Genomic DNA, 23,655 nt, shown 5'->3' on the forward strand with positions numbered 1-23,655 from the left:
AACAAGCTTGCACATTTGACATGTACTACAGGCATTAATTGCCAGTCTTCATGCATCAGCCATTGTGTGTCTTTTATGTTTGTCCTTAATGCTTTGGAGCTGATGCCCATAAAAATACGGGCGCACCTTACCTGCCTGAAAATATGAGGGCCTTAGTTTTATGGGTGCACATTCTCAGTCGTCTTCTTCCTTCCTTACAGGCTCTGTTTGGTCTGGGAGCCACAGCAGAAACTGTAATTGAAGTGCAACTTCCTGGCAGATAAAAACTGTGTGCCGGACCGAGACTCGAACTCGGGACCTTTGCCTTTCGCGGGCAAGTGCTCTATCAACTGAGCTACCCAAGCATGACTCACGCCCCGTCCTCACAGCTTTACTTCTGCCTGTACCTTGCCTCCTACCTTCCAAACATTACAGAAGCTCTCCTGCCCACGAAAGGCAAAGGTCCCGAGCTAAAGTCTCGGTCCGGCACACAGTGAAAATCTCATTCTGTAATTGAAGTATTTGACACTAGATGGCAGGGGCATGCTGGTCAAGGGTTATCAACTCAGGTTTTTGGGGTGGGGGATTGATGAATGATGAAATTTGCTTGTGTTACGTTATTTTGAAGAAAGATATGTTGATTTTTGAAAGGATAATGATTTGCATGATTTGATGATGACACACGTTATTAAAGTAGCGGTTTTTGAGGGTTCAGATAAGTAGTTCATATAGCAAAATATGCAGGGTTTTTATTCAGATTTCTATTGAAAGAGCTTTCGATACTTAATTACCGTTGGAAGTGATTTTTGAGAGCGGGTGTCCAAGTTCTTCCGAGGCAAATATTGCCATTATTCCTGTTGATACTATGCCTGAAGAGTGCGGAAGACCGAGGAAAGTGTAAGGCCGAGAACTTAGTCCTGTACAGATTCTGAGGAACACTGGATGACTAATGATTTTGTTCCAGATACACATTTGTTCTCAGGACAATATGGAAAGTGCAGCCTTATCAGTTTAGACAGGAATAGCGCATCTCTAGATGTCTTTTTGTGTTTACTTACAGACAGTTTTGTGGATCATATAAAGCAGTGAAATAATCCGTATGTGCAACAAAGCATAATAAATTATGAAGCACAAATTCTCTTTCACCTTCCTGCTCACAATCAAAGTGGAAAGGACTGCTCACATTCAAAGTGGAAAGGAGTTACTCTTGTAGAAATAAGGAAGTTTCTGTAAGTTGCAGCTCGTGTGTGAGTGTAAGACTGTGTATGTGAGACCACTGATCCAAGACTCCTGTTGTGTAATTTCTGTATAAACATCTTCAGCTGTCACAAGTTTCTTTCTATTTTGAGAAACTTTCACATCAGTGACAATTCAGTGGCTAAGAAAAACAGGAGAGGCTGGCTGTAACCTACTGCACAAGGTGAGAGCCTGCTAATTTCTAATGTGGATATACACCATCTCAAAATATTAAAATAGATGAAAGCATGTGCAAATATTGTTGTCATGTTTATTTCAAGCAGTACATGCCACAGAAGCCAAATACGGGATAAAAGTGTACATTTTTTTCAGTCAGAGACACGTTGCGCGTAGAATATTTCTGTTTATGGAGGTAAGAGGTGCGACGCAGTAACACTCTTAAAGGCACTGCTAGGGAATCTGCCAGGAAAAGGTTACACTTTGTTTACAGATAGATTCTACACCAGTTCAATCCTTGGTTCAGAACTGGAAGGTGGAAAAGCTGCTCTTGTGGGAACTACAAGAAAATCTAAACAGGGATTGACAAAAGAAATGTGCACATGATAAATACAAACCACACTGCTGAAATAGTGATCTTCTCTGTTAAGAGAGGCGGGGAGCAGGGAAAGCCAGCCTGTGTGGTGTACTATAATAAAAAAAAGTTGGGTGTTGGCATATCAGACCAGCAACTGTCATACTTGGCATTTGAGCTTCAAACTGTGAAGTGGTGGAGAAAGTTGGCATTCCACATAATACTAATGGTGATGGTAAATACCTTTATATTGTACAAGTTAACTGGAAAACACCCCATGTCAATTTATGACAATTATCATGCAAATCATTCAGAAAGCAGAGATCTTGTACCACGACCTGGTACATTGGGACTCTCCAGACTATCAACTGGAAACCATTTCCTGGAAAAGATTGCTAAATTGTCACAAATTAGTAAGACTTTATGTATTTTAAGCTTTGAATCAGCTTGTGTCAAACTAGAGGAGTATGGAGATGTTGCAGTTGGAGTAATTGTATAAAGAAACCCAGTGGACAAATTATTGTGCCTAATTGTGTATTCACAAAAAAACGCAAAATTATAGCAGGAGAAGACCAAAACTGATTAATTGACTTTATATACCATCAGCTATGGAAATGTTTCCTCCTCCTACTGGTATAACCTACACTTTCGAAAAACATAGAATATGTTTGACAAATCTATGATCGTCGAGTTACATCATGGGTCTATCATGCTAAATTTACATCTTTTCTTCTGCTTCTGCTGGAGTAACTTTTATTTTTTTTGTGAATACACAACTGTGGTACAATAATTTGTTAATTAGGTCCACTCCATCTACCGCAATTCCCTACTATGTGAGTACAACGGTCTGTTTTGAAGCCCAAAGTGCGGCATTTTCATGCAGTAGCAACACTTTATGTAGCCTACTTAGCTGTTTTTCTTGCACTGTGACTGTAAGGCATCTAAGGTTTTTGCAACAAAAGCCAGCTGCAATGGAAAGTCTCCTGGGGAGCAGTTTGTAATACACAACACCCTTTTTGTGCCACCAGATGCAAAAGATACTAAAAAATTTCAGATAGATTATATAATGGTAAGACAGAGATGTAGGAACCAGATTTTAAATTGTAAGACATTGCCAGGGGCAGATGTGGACTCGGACCACAATCTACTGTTCATGAACTGTAGCTTAAAACTGAAGAAACTGCAAAAAGATGGGAATTTAAGGAGATGAGACTTGGATAAACTGAAAGAACCAGAGGTTGTACAGAGTTCCAGGGAGAGCATAAGGGAAAAATTGACAGGACTGGGGGAAAGAAATACAGTAGAAGAAGAATGGGTAGCTTTGAGGAATGAAATAGTGAAGGCAGCAGAGGATCAAGTAGGTAAAAAGACGAGGGCTAGTAGAAATCCTTGGGTAACAGGTAGAAATCCTTGGGTAACAGAAGAGATACTGAATTTAATTGATGAAAGGAGAAAATACAAAAATGCAGAAAGTGAATCAGCAAAAAGGAATAAAAATGTCTCAAAAATGAGATCGACAGGAAGTGCAAAATGGCTAAGCAGGGATGGCTAGAGGGCAAATGTAAGAATGTAGAGGCTTATCTCATGAGGGGTAAGATAGATACTGCCTACAGGAAAATTAAAGAGACCTTTGGAGAAAAGACAACCACTTGCATGAATATCAAGAGCTCAGATGGAAACCCAGTTCTAAGCAAAGAAGGGAAAGCAGAAAGGTGGAAAGCGTATGTAGAGGGTCTATACAGGGGCGATGTTCTTGAGGACACTATTATGGAAATGGGAGAGGATGTAGATGAAGATGAAATGGGAGATATGATACTGAGTGAAGAGTTTGACAGAGCACTGAGAGACCGAAGTCTAAACAAGGCCCCAGGAGTAGACAACATTCCATTAGAATTACTGACAGCCTTGGGAGAGCCAGTCCTGACAAAACTCTACCATCTGGTGAGCAAGATGTATGACAGAGGCGAAATTCTCTGACTTCAAGAAGAATATAATAATTCCAATCCCAAAGAAAGCAGGTGTTGACAGATGTGAAAATTACCGAACTATCAGTTTAATAAGTCACAGCTTCAAAATACTAACACGAATTCTTTACAGATGAATGGAAAAACTTGTAGAAGCCGACCTCGGGGAAGATCAGTTTGGATTCCGTAGAAATGTTGGAACACTTGAGGCAATACTGACCCTACGACTTATTTCAGAAGAAAGATTAAGGAAAGGCAAACCTACGTTTCTAGCATTTGTAGACTTAGAGAAAGCTTTTGACAATGTTGAGTGGAATACTCTCTTTCAAATTCTGAATGTGGCAGGGGTAAAATAAGGGAGCGAAAGCCTATTTACAATTTGTACAGAAAGCAGATGGCAGTTATAAGAGTCGAGGGACATGAAAGGGAAGCAGTGGTTGGGAAGGGAGTGAGACAGGGTTGTAGCCTCTCCCCAATGCTATTCAATCTGTATATTGAGCAAGCAGTAAAGGGAACGAAAGAAAAGTTTGGAGTAGGTAATAAAATCCATGGAGAAGAAATAAAAACTTTGAGGTTCGCCGATGACATTGTAATTCTGTCAGAGACAGCAAAGGACTTGGAAGAGCAGTTGAACGGAATGGATAGTGTCTTGAAAGGAGGATATAAGATGAACATCAACAAAAGCAAATTGAGGATAATGGAATGTAATCTAATTAAGTCGGGTGATGCTGAGGGAATTAGATTAGGAAATGAGACTACTTAAAGTAGTAAAGGAGTTTTGCTATTTGGGGAGCAAAATAACTGATGATGGTTAAAGTAGAGAGGATATAAAATGTAGACTGCCAATGCCAAGGAAAGCGTTTCCGAAGAAAGAGAAATTTGCTAACATCGAGCATAGATTTAAGTGTCAGGAAGTCATTTCTGAAAGTATTTGTATGGACTGTAGCCATGTATGGAAGTGAAACATGGACGATAAATTGTTTAGACAAGAAGAGAATAGAAGCTTTCGAAATGTGGTGCTACAGAAGAATGCTGGAGATTAGGTGGGTAGATCACATAACTAATGAGGAGGTATTGAATAGAATTGGGGAGAAGAGGAGTTTGTGGCACAACTTGACTAGAAGAAGGGATCGGTTGCTAAGACATGTTCTGAGGCATCAAGGGATCACCAATTTAGTACTGGAGGGCAGCGTGGAGGGTAAAAATCGTAGAGGGAGACCAAGAGATGAATACACTAAGCAGATTCAGAAGGATGTAGGCTGCAGTAGGTACTGGGAGATGAAGAGGCTTGCACAGGATAGAGTAGCATGGAGAGCTGCATCAAACCAGTCCCAGGACTGAAGACAAAAACAACAACAACAACAACAACAGATGCAAAATATTTCTCTTACAGTGCCCTTTACTTGAGATGATGTCTTTTGCTAGAGCTCAGTCATTAATAGGCAAGAAACAGAAATGAAAAGAATTTTTAGTATGTATTCTGAGAGACAAAAAACGTTTTGGAGGAGTTCCCCCCCCCCCCCACTGCCCCCTCCCCCCACTGCCTCCTCCCCCCACTGCCCCCTCCCCCACTGCCCCCCCCCCTACAACACACACACACAAAAGCAATCTGTGTAATGGATGCAAAGTGGCATTGTGTGAATTACCATGGTTTAAAATTTTATCATACAAAGACCAAAACTGCATCTTAAAACAAAGCCAAAGGAGCTTACTGTAGAAATAACAAGCAGCATACTTGTTTATTAAAATTTTTGTTTAATATATAGATTTCTTTTGGAAGCAACACAGGTTGTGTTATTGCTATAACAGAAACTGTTGAAGACTGGTAGTAGTTTAAAATCATTAAAAACAGCAAGGCCTTTTGGTACAGTTCCATGCACTATGGTTCATGTTGGAAAGTGTTAAATGGTTCATTGGACTTCAGTAATGTCTTCATTTAAAAACAGTGGTAGCTGTTTATGGACATCAGCTGTACAAGCAAATATGACAGCATGTGCTACTTTTCACCAACTGTGGACAATATCTTGACATCTTTGTTCCCTTTTGCTTCTGCCATGTAATTTGAGGGCATTTTAAAATACATCAGAGTTGGTTCACTTTATCCATTTGACCAAGAACATAATGATTTTCTGTGTGCCATCTGATTATTAAACACTCGAATTTGATGAGTTTTTTCCCGTAGTTTTCTGGCAGATTCTGTGCAATTGAAGTGCGTCTGTGAAGAGTAAATTCCCAACATTTCATGAAACGGGCAACCCGGTTGCGGCTTCATTTGAAATTCATAACTTTCTGCTGTCAAACAAATTCATGTGCTTTAACTTGAACAATTAACAAGAACTTCTGTCATAGCTCCCAAACAAAATCATTCAGCACAACTTCTAATGTATAATAGAGACCATGTTTTGGCCCATAAATGTTTTTATGTTGCTGGAACAAGCTAAGAGTTGTTCTTTTGACCATCACCACCATTTTACATTACTCTCATCGATTCCATATCGCTGTCCTACAGTACAATTTTATGTTTTTTCCTCGAGAAAAATCACTTCACTTTTCAACTTCGCAGTATAGTCAACATGCTTCAGCATAGTGGACTAAACCTTGGCATTTTACAAAAGTAATAAAGTAGACTGAAACAAAGGGGGAAATCCGAATGTGCTATCTACAAAAATTGTAGTGAGTGCTGCTGTCATTGGTCTAGATGTCAGTGGAAGAAGCACAAATGATGTTGGGGGAAGGGTGATTGGTACATCAAGCAAGTTTCACCCATTGCATGCAGTGCGGATAACGTAAGATTCATATTGATCATCTGCCAAGGTAGAAATCTCTCACGGAAGTAACAATGTCTCGTAAGAGCTTGTTTATAAGGGTGCTCATGTTCAAATGTGGAACTTACTTGTACTCATGAATATGAAATTAAGTTAAGGCAATAAAACACTTATTATTGTTGCATCAGCAATATTGGCATCATTGAGAAGTCACACAGCCTACAAAGACGTGCCGACAGCTTATGAATGTAGCTGTTTAAATGTAAAACTGTACTTACCGTGCTTGCCAACATCTCAAAGTTCCTTAAAAACGTTCGTTTTGATGGCATGTAAAGAAATTTATTTTTATTGGTATGAATATTCAAAAAACTACTAAATTCAAAGACGAACAATATTAAGTTTGAATTTCCCCCATGATAAAAAATTTGTAACATTCAATATTTGAAACATTAACACAACAGCATCTGTGCCAAAATAACAACTAGTGGTAGCTTGTAATGGCATTTTTCAGAACTTCTTTGCCCTTGGATATAAGCCACAGGTGCATTTTTTGGACCATGAAAATCAGAAGAAAAAGTTGTCTTGCATTTGGGTAAATACAGTATTAATGTGGAAGATCATTCATGACAGAGCAATCTTTCTTGAAGCAAGAAAACAATGTTCTTCCGTGATTTCGTTGATAGCACACTCACCGCCGCCACCACTGCCACCACATGGCACTGATGTTTCCAGCAGCCACTGCTGCTTTCACTCCTCTATTAAACTGAAAGTGAACAGTATTTCACAAATATAAGACATCTTTCCACTTCAGATTGTATTTTAATTGCTTAAACAACATTTAAAAGATTCAAGTATGCAAATTCCAATTATAATTGATAACTATGCTCTTGGCAATGTACTTGCCAGTGTGTCAAACATAAACATTTCGCACTCAATTTTGCTTTAGGTATCACTTAACTGTGATTGTAGGTTATGCGCTTCAAAGGTTGGGTGCTGTGTGAACTATAGTTGCACTGTTGTGTTGCTGCACAGTGTTCACACAGTTTATCGAAAGTACTGCACTCGGTAAATAAAATTAAAATAATGAAAAAATTTTTACTTGTCAATGTGAGAGCAGAAACGTGCACAAGGTGGGCCACTTCCCGATTATCTGAGTGCTGCTGGTGACCAGTGGTTAATGGCTGCTGCATAGGAAGGAAATTGTTAAACATAAATTGTTCTAATCTTAACACAGCAATGAACTGTTTCAAGGAAATGTTTGTGAAAGTTTTTGCCATTACATGAAGGAAATTATCTTTGAAGTTCCATCTGACTGATACGTCCAGTAGATAAATGAAATGTGGTTTAAAAAAATTAAATAGAGAATTGAACTCAGACTTGCAGCTTTGCATTTATAGTGCACAATGTTTACTGCTAGACCGCAAGCAGATACAGCATTGCAACAGCTTGAGTGTAAGACAACACTTCCTCCTGAAAGTTTTGTATCCTACAATGTTACCAGATCTGTGGAGCTGTTCAGACTTACAATCCCGAAGGAAAGCATATTTTGTCTCTGTGATTTCCAGTTTTTGTGTTCAAGAATATACCTTGTGATTTTTTAAATTATATAATACATCAAGCTGAATAAAGTTTATTTTTAAGCTAACAATACCTTACAATGCAGCACTAAATTGCTGTTTACAACATGAACAGAAATGGGAAAAAAAAGCCGATGATTCTAAAATCCAGGAAAGAGTAAATAAACGTACAAACTTTATTGCCACTCAGGAAAGCTAGCGTTGAATTTTGTTAGACCTCTTCAAAGGAGTTGTGGATGAAGTAGACCTACAACCCTCTGTCCCTTGTTTAGGCAGCACTCTTCTATCTCTGTCCACTTAAAAATTGATTTTGGTTTCAGTGAATTTGACAAATGATGCTTCATTGTGTTTCTCATTTTTTTACATCTAGCACCATACCTGTGAACTAGATGGGAGAGAACTTCTTAGATGAAGTAGCATGACATTCAATAAGTTCAACACAGTCCAGTAATTTTCTTTCAAGATTTTATCTCCAGATAGTGATACATCCCTCTGACTGGTAAACCGTATCTCTTAGCATAATTGCTTTCTTCAACGATGTCTTGTTCAAGCATATACTCTGAATCTGAACAACTCATTCCATTCAATGATACCTGGTATTCATCTTCTGGATCTTCACCACTGACATCAGGCACAAATTTTCAGAGGTGTTGTATTTGTTCCACTGTATTTCATATGTCACTGCAGCACTGACTTGGGAATTTTGTATTTTTCTGCTGATTTTCGTAAACGCAACCTCGCAAAACAGCTTTGAAGGCCTGCTGAAGGTTTAACTTAGTGCTTAAGTTTTAGGTTGGGTTTGTGTGTTGTAGGCATTTTGTTACATACTAACCTGTAACGGATATTTGAAATTAAATTTAGTTTTATATCAACCAATTTAAGATGACTAATAAATCAGTCAGACCTTCAATTGTCCAATTTCGCCCCTACTAACAGAAATTCAATTAAAACACTTTTTTCAATTTATCAAAATAAATCATGATGATATAATGAATGAAACATTGCAGAAATTACTATCCTACATTACTCTTTTAAAAAAGAGAAAAGTAAGGAAATAAAATTAATACCTTTTATTGCAATAGAAGTTTCTTTATCAACCCATAGAAAACAAAATGGTGGGAAATGACTACAGCATGAGTACTAACTGAGTCAAATCAGCCACTAAGTACATCTGTGTCAAAAAATCTATACTGTCTCATGTATTATCTTTCATTGTTACAGGTTAAATTATGGAATACAAGTACGGGATTTTGTTTTGTAACATTTACTGAACACACTGCTGGCATCTCTGCTGTCCAGTTCAGTCCTAACAGAAAATTTGTGGTTTCTGCATCTCTGGATGGAACAGTTCGTGCATTTGATATGGCCAGGTGTGTTAAATGTTGTATACACTCTAGAATTCATATCAAACAAAGTGTGTATCATTGTAGTTAAGTACTAAAATGTAAGATTTATGTGTAAGTTGAAAGACAGGCCCAAAGTTTAAATTTGGCACAGTATTACGTGTTATGGAATCCTTATATGATAAATATTTGTTGGTATTTGCTAGATTAACTTTAAAAATATAGCACAGTATTAGTGAACTTGTGACGTTCACCTGCTTTATTTCTTCGTTGATAGTCCTTGGTGTCGACATACTGCATTGTTATACTGGGTGAAAGATAGGGGGTGGAAGTTCAACACTGACTACTGTAAATGATGTAGTCAACAGTTGCATTCCACAGTTCTTTACTTTCACTGCTCACAACCCCCTCCTCCCTCCCCCCAATATTACACAGATACATGGCCAGTTCACTATTAGTAAATGATAAGCCTCATTTATAGCTTGCAGGCAAATTCAGCATACTGCTACAGTAGTTTGCTGTTGAACATCTGTGAGCAATAAATACCTAACTGCATAGTTCAGTTTTTGCAGAATAATAAGGTATGTGTGACCATATTTCTCAATTAAATCGAACAGACACTGTCATTGTTGGCCTATTTGTGTTACACTAATTCCACTGTTTAGTTAATGCATTACTGTTACTCGAAACTGATACAGACTTCCCATCTGAAAATCGGCCGTGGACTGAATGCCTCGGGACCAGAAATTGGTCCTTTATATATCCTCGCAATAATAGACACTGAAACTATAAATTGTTTGATGTTTAACGTACAGAAGTTACAATTAAAACATAACTCATTCAATTAACTGAATACATCAAAAAATTCTTTCTTTTTAACAGTTTCTTCTACCACAAAGATTACTCTGAATCCTTTATTTAAATAAGGAAATTAACAGATACAGTTATGCAAACAATGCTTTTGACAAATCTGGTAATTATTTTTGAATTAATTAAGGGCTGATTTTGCTAATGTGTTTTCGAATAGAGCCAAATAAATACTAGTAGTTCTTCTTCCAAATGTTTTCACCCTGTATCAAAGGTATTAACCAGGAATGGTCAAAATAAATTACAAAATTAATGACCTACACAAAACTAAGAACAAAATTAGATCTTGTGCTATATTTCTTAAGACTGAGGGCCAACCTTTCTCTTTTATGAAAATGAAAATGCATATTATACTCATGTATGTTAATGGTAATTAGGCAAAAATGAAAAAAATGAATTTAAGGTGGCAGATGGCAAAACAAGAGAGGAAGTAAAAAGATCCCAGCTTGCTTTGTCACAGACTAATTAAGTTAGGATGTGAAATATGACATTGTCAAACTAAAGCATGTGACCTCTTGAAGCAAACTATTATATCCTCAAATCTTTTGATTGCATCTGGCAGGTATATTATGGTTAACAGGTTTCAACTCTAATGAGCAATTATCTGAACTAAAAGTCTAGAAAATACAAAAATATAAACAGGTACAAAACTGTAAGTAACTGCAATCTAGAGAGAAAAATGAAATACACCTAATATTTTATTACAGGAGTAGCAAATCAAGATGTGTTCAGTCATTGTGGTCATATAAAATCAACAGCCTTGCCTGCTTGTTGTGCATTGTACCATTGGCAATTTATTTTTAAGTTACTACAACAGTGTTTGATCACATATTGATATGTTACTTCCATAAGAAGATACCAAGTATTATTTTATTTTTCTCTTTAGCCTAGAACTTTTAACACTTTTATAACCTTACATTTAATAATTTGCAAGTTTTACATTTTCTAGATGTTTTACTTCTGATGATGACTAATAGTCAAAACCAATCAAGTTTAATATAGTAAACAATGGAAAATCCAGGATGGATTGCCTGAGCGGTGTGACCTCAGTTGCCTGAGACTGCGGTCATGTGTATGTGAGTTGCGTTTGCATGTATGTGTGTTTTCATCATCTAATTTTGACGAAAGCCTTACTAGCTGAAAGCTATATTTGTGACAGTCTTTTTATTGTGCCTATCGCAACACGTCATGCTGAGTAGCAACTTTCCTTTTCATAATAATGTGTTTCTTTTGTTATGTGTATTTATAGTGGCTTGTGATGCTACTTTACAAATAAGATTGTTTGTGGTCTTGCTCATTAAGGGGGGCAGGACGTCAAACGGGCCGATCTGGAGCAGGAGAGACAAGACAGGACATTTTAATTTCCACTCTCTATACTTTTACAAATAAATTATAAAACTTCGTAAGCATGACCAGGAAGGATTCAGGGTCACACTCGTAGCAGTGGAAGTTCAAAAACATAACAAAATAATTTTTTTTTTTTTCACATGCGAAATTTCATCATTTTTTCACTTACTATTGGCTGCATTTGTTGTTATTGGTACACTTTTCTTCAGAAGTAAGAGACATTCTTCGATGAATTTTGCACAGCATACTAACCATACTTGCAAGTGTATGAAACTCTAGAATTTTCTAAATCTATTAAAAACTGTGGTAGAAATGGAGATAATTAACTATAAAATTTGAGTTTTATCTAAACATGAAGTTTAAAATGTTACAGCTCATTCATTTTTTTATAAATTAAATAAATTCTAGAGTTTCATACACCCGTAAGTATGGTTTGTATGCTGCGCAAAATTCATCGAAGAATCTCTATTACTTATGAAGAAAAGTGTACCTATAGCAACAAATGCAGCCAGTAGTAAGTGAAAAAAAAATGATGAAATTTTGCATGTAAAAAGATTTATTTTTGTTACTGTTTTCGATCTCCCACTGCTATTAGTGTGTATCCTGAATCCTTTCCGATCCTGCTGACAAAGTTTTATGAATTAATTTGTAAAACTATAGACAGTGAAAATCAAAATGTCCTGTGGTGCCTCTTCTGCTCCAAGTCGGCCCCTTTGACATCCTACCCCCCCTTAAGTATGTTATGTTGAACTTTGTTGCAGTGCTCATGTATAGCTCACTGAAAATATCGTTAAAGTTATGCTTATATTGCAGGTACCGCAACTTTAGGACATTTACATCTCCTAGACCAGTTCAGTTTTCATGTTTGGCAATTGATTCTAGTGCGGAATTTGTTGCAGCTGGAGGACAAGATGTTTTTGAAATCTTTTTATGGTCATTAAAAATTGGAAGACTTGTAGAGGTAATATATGGTAGATCCTAAATTTTAAAGTAATAGAAGTTGAAGAAAATAGGTTATTGTGAGATTACATTTGTTCAGTGATACCTTGATATTAGTTGAGGTAACATGGTCACTCTTTTTTGTGAAGGGTTTAGTGTTTGGTTTTTGTCGTCAAGTTGGCTGCATTTGTTGTTATAGGTACACTTTTCTTCAGAAGTAAGAGACATTCTTCGATGAATTTTGCTCAGCATACTAACCATACTTGCAAGTATTTGAAAATACAGTGTCTCTTGATTATTCATATGCAGATCATCTGGTTTGCAAATTATTTCTGTATTATTTAAAGAAATGTACAATATTTGTCACTAGCAAACAGCATCACACAGTAGGAAGTACCATTTACATTGTTTAAACGGTAGCTGGATGACAGCAGGGTACTGTCCCCATTGTTATCAGCCAGCCTGTACCTTGTAAATTGGAAACAAACTCAGTTTTCTGATGTTAATTGGCGTGTAAATGTCAACAAAGCAAGTTAAAATAAATTTGTAAAAGAGATGGTGGAGAAACAAAAGAAAAGTATTCACATTGAAATAAAAATTAGAATGAATTGAAATGTTTCAGAGAAGGGGAAAATTGCTGCAGTAAATGCTGATTACAGTATCGGAATGCAGTCTACTGAACATTAAAAAGAATAAGTAGAAAATACAGTTTTTTGTCAGGAAATACGATTCTAGTTCTGGACTGTCTGCACAAAAATCATGAGGAAATCTTCGTTTGATGAATTAGATGCTGCTCTTTTGCAATGGTTTAGCCAGAAATGAGCATATGATATCATTGTTTCAGGCGTGATGTGTGCCCAAAATTGGTCTCCTCGCCCCCTCCCTGCCCAATGAAGCTGTAGGGGCCTCTGATTACTGCTGGTAAGAGATCCAGAAGTTTGTAGAAGAAAAGAATTTCACACCAGACCAAATTTATAATACAGACGAAAGTGGCCTTATTGGAAATGTCTACCTTTGCTTTTAAGACCAACGTTAATGCTTCTGTGAACCACAAAGTGATTGGGGGAAAAAAACTGAGCTAAGGATCAACATGTGCATTATCACAACCGAAATTTTCAATACCTGGTTACGCACATATTTTGTACAAGTTTGATGATTTCTAGAAGAGAAAGGATTGCTACAGAAGGCTGTTCTGTTGCTTGATAACGTCCCTTCACATTGTGATGAGAGGATTCTTGTATCTGGTGATCATCTCATCGTAATTAAGCTTTTACGTCTTAATGTGAGTGCCATTGTAATGCCAATGGACAAAGGCATAATTGCATCGGAGAAAAGGCACTATTAGGCTGGTCTACTGAGAATGTTAGTTGATTAGGATGATTTGGAGGCTTTCAAGAAGTTGACAATTCCAGGTACCGTACTTGGGATATCTGCTGCCTGGCAGTTACGTCCCATACACTAGTCCAGTCATGGAGGAAAAATCTTCCAGATATTAAAGAAAGTGATTTTTAAGGTTTCAGTGCTAAAGAAATAACAACTGCACAAATAGTGAATTGGGCCACAGGTTTTATGGTTTTGAAGATGTCGAAGACGAAAATTTTGAATGAGTGGCTGAAGATCGATGCATGTGAACCCCACTTCCAGTACAAGTGACATTGAAATTATGACCGCTGCTTCGCAGCAAAACTGAGACAGTGGATGTGAAACTAGGGATGAAGACAGTTACCTTATAAGTCACTGCACCCCACTGCAATCTGTTGATAATTTTCAAGATTATATGGACCAGAGGAGTTTCAGTACAATGACTTAACTGCTGCAAGAAAAATTCAAAATGCTGTGCGAAAAAATGTCATCACCTGCCTGAAGCAGAATATTACCACACACTATTTTAAGAAATAAACAGGCCTGCAGTACCTACGTTCAGAACATGAATAAATTTTTTCAACAAAGAATACATGTTTCAAAATATCTCAATTATTCATTTTTTTCCATTATTCATGCACCATATCCCCCACATTACCCCGAATAACCAGAAATATGCTGTATCACAATTTTTATATGCCACAATTAGCTTGTATTAATAAGAAGTTGTTGTTCATAGGTATTAAGTGGGCATGAAGGACCAGTTTCAAGCATTGCATTCAACCCTAGCCCTGCTAGCACTGCAATGGCATCTGTGTCGTGGGACAAAACACTTAAGTTATGGAATGCTGTGGAATCAGGCGGTATGCATGAAACTGTGCAGCTGTCTGCAGATGGTTAGTATGTTGTAGTGTTTGGTAAATTTGAAATGAATTCTCTCTCTCTCTCTCTCTCTCTCTCTCTCTCTCTCTCTCTCTCTCTCTCTCTCTCTCTCTCTCTCTCTGAAAAAAGCCTGAGTCATAATTTTCCACTATATAACAGAATATGTTCTTACCTGATTTGCTGGAAAGAAAATTGGACAGTGTATGATGATGTCAGTGCATTTGTATATTCAAATATACACTGTAAAGCCAAAATTATACTCAAAGAAACTTCTACTCACTGGTCCTGTCAGTGCTACATGTTGTAACATATTGTTACAATTATGCTTTGTAAAGACAGCAGGTACATGCTGATAGCTTCTGGTGCAAATATCAAGTATTGTACAACACACAGTACCTGCACCAGTTCATTTGTTTTCAAATTACTTTATTGAATTAATGCTGTGAACAAATGTTATGCTTATTACAATTGCTTAAAATCTGTATTTATGTGAAGTGTGTTGCAATTAAGAAGTGTCATCTATCTGCCGATCATTAGCCCTACATTTAAATCCCTTGGAATCCACTGAAAAAATTCCTTGTTACATAAATCATCCATTCACCTGGCTACATGTCTATCCACCTCCGTTTCATTTTCATTACAGATATAATTTCAGCTCCAGTCTCTTCCTACTTCTCAGAGAAATAGGACGATGTTGAGATAAAGTATAGCAGTGAAACTATCAGGAACTAAATAAGATCAAACTGCAAGAACTTGAGGAAACACACAGAGGCTCTCCCCTTCACTCAGTTTAGTTGATCTGTTATTGCTATTTTAATTTCTCTCTGAGTTAGGTATACTGCAAATAGAAAGTCATAAGGTACTCTACAGTTTTTTGTCAAAACATTTACAGCAATTATTTTGTAATTATTGCAAGTAGATGATATTAATGACTATATGATTAGAAGGATACTGGTGCTCAGTGAATGAGACAGTACTATACTACTTTGCGTGGTGTTAGTGGTGGTGCACTCAATCTAGAACATGTTGATGTCACTTCTTCCACCCTGATCTATCTCTACGTATTACCTGCTCTGTAAGTTAGCATCCACTATGCACTGATGTGTGAATAGGAACATCTACCCTGCCTCGCATTTTCCTCAAGACCAAGTAGGGTTTCTTATTAACACCAAGCAGGCACATATGCTGCTCTAGTTGGTGACTTACTAAACTTGTCAGGTAAAGGGAAAAGTATTTGACAACTGAATAAAGCTGTAGCTCAAGTTTAGGGCAATTTGAATCAGGTTATGAATTGAACATAAACTGCAGTGTGCCATGACTTATTCCTTTCCAAATTTGTTCTATTTTCTTGTTTTACAAGTAGAGAGCGCAATGCAATGTTGAATGACAATTATATTCACCACCAACACTGATGATTTCTCATGCATTGTCATTTAATGAATATTTTGATATTGTTAATTTAATGTGTCTGCTGATGTTGTAAGTAATTAAAGGCAAGCTTCTGTCTAAGAGAGCAAAGTTTGGCTTCAGCCTTGTACTATGTATCGCTTCCAGAAATTGACTTAAACTGTCGCTACCATCAGACTTACTAGGAGTTAGATGCATTTGATCATAACAAGGCATTCCGGAGTTCTTACAGGCTGACAAATTAAAAGATCTGCATATTACATCTATAATGACACAAACATTTGTGTTAATTTTTGCAAAATTGCTAACAAAACTTCTATTACATCTTTACAACGGAAAATTGGTAGAAAATAAATTTAAATTTGTCCCGTATAGCTGCAAAATAATACACTGGGTGAATCACCTAAAACTTGCACCGCAAATATTGTTAGCCAGTCAACAGATTGTAATAATACTTAGAAAGTTTACTTTATGTGCATATGCACAACTTTTCTAGCTGGAACAATGCCTGTTCACATTAACAAATTAAAAGTAGGGTAAATTAGAATGTCAGTGGTGTTTATTTGCAGGATTCAGGTGCGAGTCATATACAAAATATCATATTTTGAAAACTTCCCACACAGACACTTGGGGAATATCTATGGTAGCACACACCAAAGAACAAGTGCACACGCGAGTTAAGTGGTTTCTGACGAGTCACGAGACAATTCACTATCACAGGTTGTGTTCAAAAAGACCACCAGCAGTGGCAGTACCCACTGGTTTGGAATGACAGGTGCAGACATGCTAGCATTTCAGCAGAGATGTCTAAGCAACGTGCAGTAATAGGTCGTTGATACCATCAGGTGTAGTTGGCAAGTTGTAGGCAGCGTGTTTCAGCTTTTGCATAAAAAAGTCCACAGGTGTCAAATCCAGAGATCTAGCCAGCCAAGGTACAGGTCCTCTGCATCCATCCCAGTGATAGTGAAACAATTCATGAAGACCTGCTGTATTATTTTGTCCACTATGGGCTGGTTGACAGCCATCATGTTGATATCACAGGTTCTTCCTAGTCTGCAGGGGAATGTCTTTTTGAATCCATGTATTGAGAGGTGCAATACTTGTGTGCGTTCAGTGTTCCATCGGTGAAACACAGGCCTATAAGCTGATGGTTCACTATCTCACACACACACACACACACACACACACACACACACACACACACACACACACACACCTTTACACTCTGTGGATGCTGACGTTCCACCTGATGAAGCCAGTGGGCTTGTCAACAGACCAGTATTGCGTATTTCGGCAGTTTCCCTGGTCTTGATTGGTAAATGTGTCTTCATTATTAAATAAGATACACGATACATCTGGGGCATCTATTACTGCCTATGTACGGAAGTTAACATGATTACTCAAATAGTCTCCATGCAGCTCTTGATGGAGAGATGTGATAGGCCTGGAACCTGCGTCGATGGAGAATGCATAAGACACTAGCCTGCCTCAACCACTTCCTCGCGCAATTGCACAGGAGCTAATTTGCAGATCAGCTGCAACAGCAAGAACATTAATTGCCTCCTTTTCTCTCATCACGTGTTTCCTTCTGTTATGCTGCCTAGGTGATAACAACCACTTTCCCGTAACTGGTTGAAGAGTTTGATAAATAATTGCCAAGGTGTTCTTTCTACACCCTCAATATACAGTGTGCATGTTGCCTTTTCTGAATTGGTAAATCCCATCCTCCTCTCACAACCTGCTACTTGGATGTTACACACCAACTAGCAAGTCACAATGCACTCAAGACACACAGAAGCACACTGTAAGTAAACGTTGCATCATCATACTGAGCAACTACGTAGAGTGAATGGCACAAATAGCTGTTGGTGTGGAAAATTTTCAAAATATTGTATCGCATAAACGACTCACTCTAGAATCCTGCACTGAACACCACTGACATTCTGATTTACCCTACTTTTAGTTTGTAAATGTCAATAGTCATTATTCTGCTTGAAAAGGTTATGTTTGCACAAAACAATACACTTTCTAAGTATTGTTACAGGGTCAATCCATACCAAGTGGTCCAAGAAAAAAAATAATTGGTTGCTTGACCGTCTCAGAAAAACTTTATATTTGCTGGGTGAATTCCCCAATGTTTAGTACTCACAAAAATATTTTAAAAAATGTATTGTTTATTATTTTGAAATGGCTGGCATATTTATTCCAGGCTGCATGCATTTTTTCGTATTTGCAAGCATCTACATTTTTTTACAGTTATTTAGTACTGGATTGTCCTGAGCCTTTTAGATAAAATGCATTTAGTTCAACACACTCAGGGCTACAAATTAACATCTTTACCACTTAGCTGAATGTATTCTTTAATATATTTTTAATAGTTCCATGTTATCAGCCACAAATTAAAAAACTCAATTTTTAAACAGTAGTTTTCCAAAGAAAGATAAATTTCTCAGCTTTAATATTTTTTTCTACTATTGCACTGTATAGTATAGTTACTTTTTATAGAGTATCAATGGTGAGCAGCGTACACTTCAAAAATACAGTATTTTAAAAAATTGATTTTTTAATTTTTCCGTTTTGTGGCCTGCAATATCTTTGTTGGGGGGACAAGATAAAAATCTGAAAAATTTTACAGTTAATAGACCTTTATAATATCAAATTTCAGTATTAATTTAAACTTTGAGATTCATTTGGGAGTTATGGAAAAAAAATTACAAACACGAGTCAAAAATTCGTTTTTTAACATCTGCCATATTTAGGCTTACGGAATATATCAGTTACAGTATATAATTTAATGATATCTATGATTACTTACTTTTTTTATTGAAAATAAGCCTACTTATTACATTATATTATTCTCTTATTTGTTTTTAGTACATCGCTCATTGAACATTTGAGAAATTTATTCACTCAGTTTGGGTGTTAGATTATAAGTTCGCAGTATAAGTTCACAGTTGTAAATTCCATGGGCGACAGCTTCCTTAGTACATTTTTAAGTGGCATACAAACTTGATCCTTCTCAATTTGTTTAAAAGATGTCCTTGGTCCTGGAGGGTGACAAAATACAACATGTACATCTTGGTTTTGACAGTCAATATTATCAACTTCACCAATCCACCACTGTTCATCGTATACACAAGCCACTATGTCTTTATTTTGAAGAACCAGTTGTACAAGTTTTCCACACTGATGAAGTTCACTATCAGTTGATGTGATCTTACACTTCAGTAAGTCGTGTGAATGGGGTACAAAACAATGAAAAGATGGAGTGCCTTTAATCTTCTGACAAGTGTTGTACCGAAAGGTACAAGACACTGCCATAAACTTCTTGTATTTCCTCACATTGTACAAAACATAGGTAATTCCTTTGATGTGTTTTTTACAGAATTCAAACATTTCTTGAGGTGTTATGATGATCATCGGTCTGCAGCAGACTTGCATTTGTGACACCTTCTTTGTTGTACCCCCGACACCAATACAAGCATTCTTCCCATGACATGAAGCGAGAAGTGCCATTCTACATTAAACCCAAAACCTTTTTTTTTTTTGGAAGGGTGGTGCTGTTTAATATAGTTTGTTAATTTTAGTTGAAAAATGTGCACTGCTGTAGTGTTGTGTTCAAGGTAGTCACTTGTGACACAAAAGCTGTGGCTCACTGACTGGCTGACTGTGACTGAACTGTGGCCTGTTTGTTTACCCAGTGGTGCCCTTGTACTTCATCTTGAACAACAAAGGAATAATTTTCTGAAAAGTCAGCAAGAACTAAGCATTCATCAGCTGGCAAGGTTTGCTTTTTGTCTTCAAAAATTTACTTTGAGCTTTTGCAATAAAATGATGCATTTTCAGATTTTCAAGGTTAGCCACCAACACTTCTTGTGATTTTATGACTGTCACCATTTCAGTTCTGTCTTGTGTCACCCATTGTTTGTATTTTATATTGTCAGGCATCAAATCGTCTTCTTCGGATTCTCCAAACATATCAAGTAAGGCTTGTTTGCCTGGACAATCTTCACATTTTCCATTTATCATACAATTGTAACTGTCAATATTGCATACCATAACTTCCGAAAGGTCTTTATAGTCAACTCTAAGATTGGCCTCATCTATCACCAACTTTACATTCTTATGATACAGCTAACTTTTGCTCGACTTTCAAGAATTTGGCAGTAAACTGATAATTTATCCTCTTTCTTTGAAGTACTCCATTTAGTTTTTCTATCAAATCATCATATTCGGTTGGTGAAGTTTTAGAACTTTCATGAGTTTTAGTACAATTGTATTTTGAAATAAAACTTCCAAATTCTTTTTGACTGTAGCTGCCACTTTCTCAGTTTTTGTATTCAAGGCACTTGGTTTTTTTATCTTGACTTAGTTTTCTAATTTTACTAGCAGGTGATATACCCAGGATTTCACAAGCTGTATCTACTTTTTTAATGGTTGCTGACAGGTCACAAAATTCTGTATCTGAGGTTTCACTATCCTTCCTCTTGTGAATTACAAATATCTTAGAATAACATGTTGGACACAGTGATTTTCCTGGTATGAGATTGACAAAAGGACTTTTATTTTTAGAATAGTGATCAAATGTTATTTCTCGCAGACCTTTTCTTGTAGGTTTTGTATGTTTCTCAAAAGAGTCCATGCAAGACTGACCAAAAAGGTGTTCTGTTGGTGTTATTAATAATGAAGTATGTCATAAAAGTTCGTATGGAGTGTATCCTAAAGACATGTTGCTTTGAATTCGAGCCTGTATAACTATTGCCCATTGAATGCAAATGTCGCATGAAGGTTAAATGGTCACAGCTCACCATTTACGTTGATTATGAAAACTTACTGAAAGTGGAAAGATATATATGCTTGAACAATCTTTCTTGAAACCAGAAAATCCGTTCTGATGTCAGATGCCCAAAAGCACACATCCCATGTAAGATACAAACCTTTCCAGCAGCCTCCACTGCTCCCAACCCTCTATTGATCTCAAAGCGAACAATGTTGCAAATGTTAGAGTTGATTGCACTTGCAACCTTAGTTTCTAGTGCTTAAACAATGGTCATAAGTTTTAAAGTACACAAAATCCAATATGTAACCGCAAGAAAAATACTAGCACTTCATTATTTCACAAGGAAAATAAAACAATAATAATAAACAATTTTATGCTTACCAGTGCAAGAACAGAAACATCCCATGGCGCACTGTGCCAAGTTCACCTGGTGGACAGCACCTGACTTCAAACTACTGGTGGCGTGTTTTTAGTGGCTGCTAGCCAATGGCCTTTGTAATGCGAGGAAACGAGAAAGCATAAACTGTTCTGATCTTGACATAGTCACGAGCCATTTTGTGGAATTATTCATGAATGTTTTTGATTTTACTGACAGGTTAGAAAGTGAAGCGTATTATATTTAAGGTTCCATCAGATGGATACCACCATATTGTCATTTGAAAAATGAATGAGGAAACAGAGTGTAACTCATACCTTTGTATCTACATTGCACACTGTTTACCAATCAACCACTAGTAGATACAGCTTACAGCACTGTAACAGCTCCAGTCAAATGCAACATTTCCTCCAGAACGTCTGACAGATCGTGCAGATGACCAAACTTGGGGATTCTGAGTAGTGGCCAGTTTTATTGGTACCTTAAGTGAACGGTTTCAGATGAAGTCCCTGTAGCAGCCAGCCAATGGACAGGTTTTGTGTCTTAAGGCTGTACCTAAGTGGAAACCAGTTTTCATAAAATGCAGCAGAAGTAAATACAAATGCAATATAGTTATCACCTGTACTGTTAAATATCATATGTTTTCTTTGTGAGTAATTGTTAATAAAGTTTAAAATTAAATACTGAAAAATTAGAACTAAAGCAGAACATTTGATCCCTGTGAATTTAAATGTTGTTACACAGCTGTCAGTAATAGTTTGTTATATAAGTTTAAATGAATCCTAATGTTATAGAAATGTAGTTTTTCTTAATTATTCCTATCATTGTTTTATAATGAAGTAGTGCTTTCAGTTTTTTGTAATAAGCAGTCTGGAAATATGTTGCTATTTGTTCATAGGATGTCCTGGGTGTGTCTACAGTTTTTAGTTGGCCTTTCAGAAGAGTGTTTCAGTTTAATTTCTAAAAGATCACCTGTGTTTCAGGTTTATGTGTAGCATATGCTCCCTCTGGCCAAGAGGTGGCTGTAGCAACACTTGATGGTCAAGTTTCATTCTTTAACATTCGCACATCACAGCAAACGGGCAGCATTGAAGGCCGTAATGACATGGGCAGTGGTCGATCGGAAACTGATCTCATTACAGCGAAAAAAAATCTTCAGGGAAAGTAAGTGTTTGTCAAATTTAGTGCAAAAATTGGCTGTATTACAGCAGTGTGAATTTCTTACATATTTTAGCTCAATTTGAGACTTAAGAAGGAAAACCTCTATTTTTTCTGTTAGTTTCTTTAAAAAAAGGACGTTCTTTTTTGAGACCTTACCTGTATTATTCCTTGCCTCATTTGTCACACAGATCATTTCACTCAGTGTTGACTGATACCTGTATCACCTCTCTAGATTCTTTGGATACGAACAAGCTGTGGAAAATGAAATTGTTATGTTTCTCTTACAGAGCTTTCAATAGCCTTTGCTACACTGCTGATGGAAAATGTATATTAGCAGGAGGACAGTCAAAAAACGTGTGCATATATAGTGTCAATGAATCAATGCTTATAAAGAAATTTGAAATCACACAGAACCGCTCACTTGATGCTGTGGATGTGAGTATAAATTACGACTGTTAATTGTACTAATTCTTTCCAGAGTGTTTAATACTTTCTCAACTGTAAAAATTCCACTTCACATAGTGCAACACTATGTGAAGTGGAACACACACACACACACACACACACACACACACACACACACACACACACAGCGAGAGAAAAAGGGGGGGGGGGGGTCATGGTAGAAGGGAGCACATAAAAACCTGAGGCATGAAAGATTTACAGAGGTAATCTTCAAAGTGAACAAATAGCAAATTCTGTGTTCTCCAACAGGATCATTAGCATCTTGCCAGTTGCCTTTTCTTTGCTACCATTATTATTCATTTGAAATTCCAGCATTCTTTATCGCCAGTTTTGTAAACGTGTTTCTTTGTCAGTTCGTTAGTTATTTGCTGTCACTTTCTCCTGTCTCACATTCGCCTTTATTCTTTACTACTACTACTACTACTACTACTACTACTACTACTAGCGTCCCCTCCCACTGTCACTGTCTCCCTCTTGTTCTCTTTTATTGCTACTATCTCATTCATTCATTACCAGTGCTGTTATCTCTTCTCACTATCCCTCTCTCTGTTCTCCTCGTCATTGTCATAGACTCTGTGTCTCATTATCACTGGGTCTCACCCACTCCTACTTTCTCCTTCTCTGTATTCCTCTCCCACAGGCACTGCCTCCTTTACTCGTTTCCTGGCACTTC

The 23,655-nt window shown here is 37.0% G+C and overlaps 1 protein-coding gene across 2 annotated transcripts in view; it reads left to right on the forward strand.

The window, feature by feature from the left end:
* LOC126094589 (periodic tryptophan protein 2 homolog) overlaps nucleotides 1-23,655 on the forward strand; it is a 99,866-nt gene that overhangs the window by 43,919 nt on the left and 32,292 nt on the right. For both annotated transcript variants that reach the window (XM_049909053.1, XM_049909054.1), the window contains 5 exons: nucleotides 9,275-9,423; nucleotides 12,424-12,571; nucleotides 14,651-14,807; nucleotides 22,340-22,520; nucleotides 22,805-22,952. In XM_049909053.1, the coding sequence (XP_049765010.1) occupies nucleotides 9,275-9,423; nucleotides 12,424-12,571; nucleotides 14,651-14,807; nucleotides 22,340-22,520; nucleotides 22,805-22,952 (783 nt within the window). The remainder of the gene's footprint in view (nucleotides 1-9,274; nucleotides 9,424-12,423; nucleotides 12,572-14,650; nucleotides 14,808-22,339; nucleotides 22,521-22,804; nucleotides 22,953-23,655) is intronic.

The sequence above is a fragment of the Schistocerca cancellata genome, chromosome 8, assembly GCF_023864275.1.
Source record: "Schistocerca cancellata isolate TAMUIC-IGC-003103 chromosome 8, iqSchCanc2.1, whole genome shotgun sequence".
In the NCBI taxonomy this organism is placed as follows: Eukaryota; Metazoa; Arthropoda; class Insecta; order Orthoptera; family Acrididae; genus Schistocerca; species Schistocerca cancellata.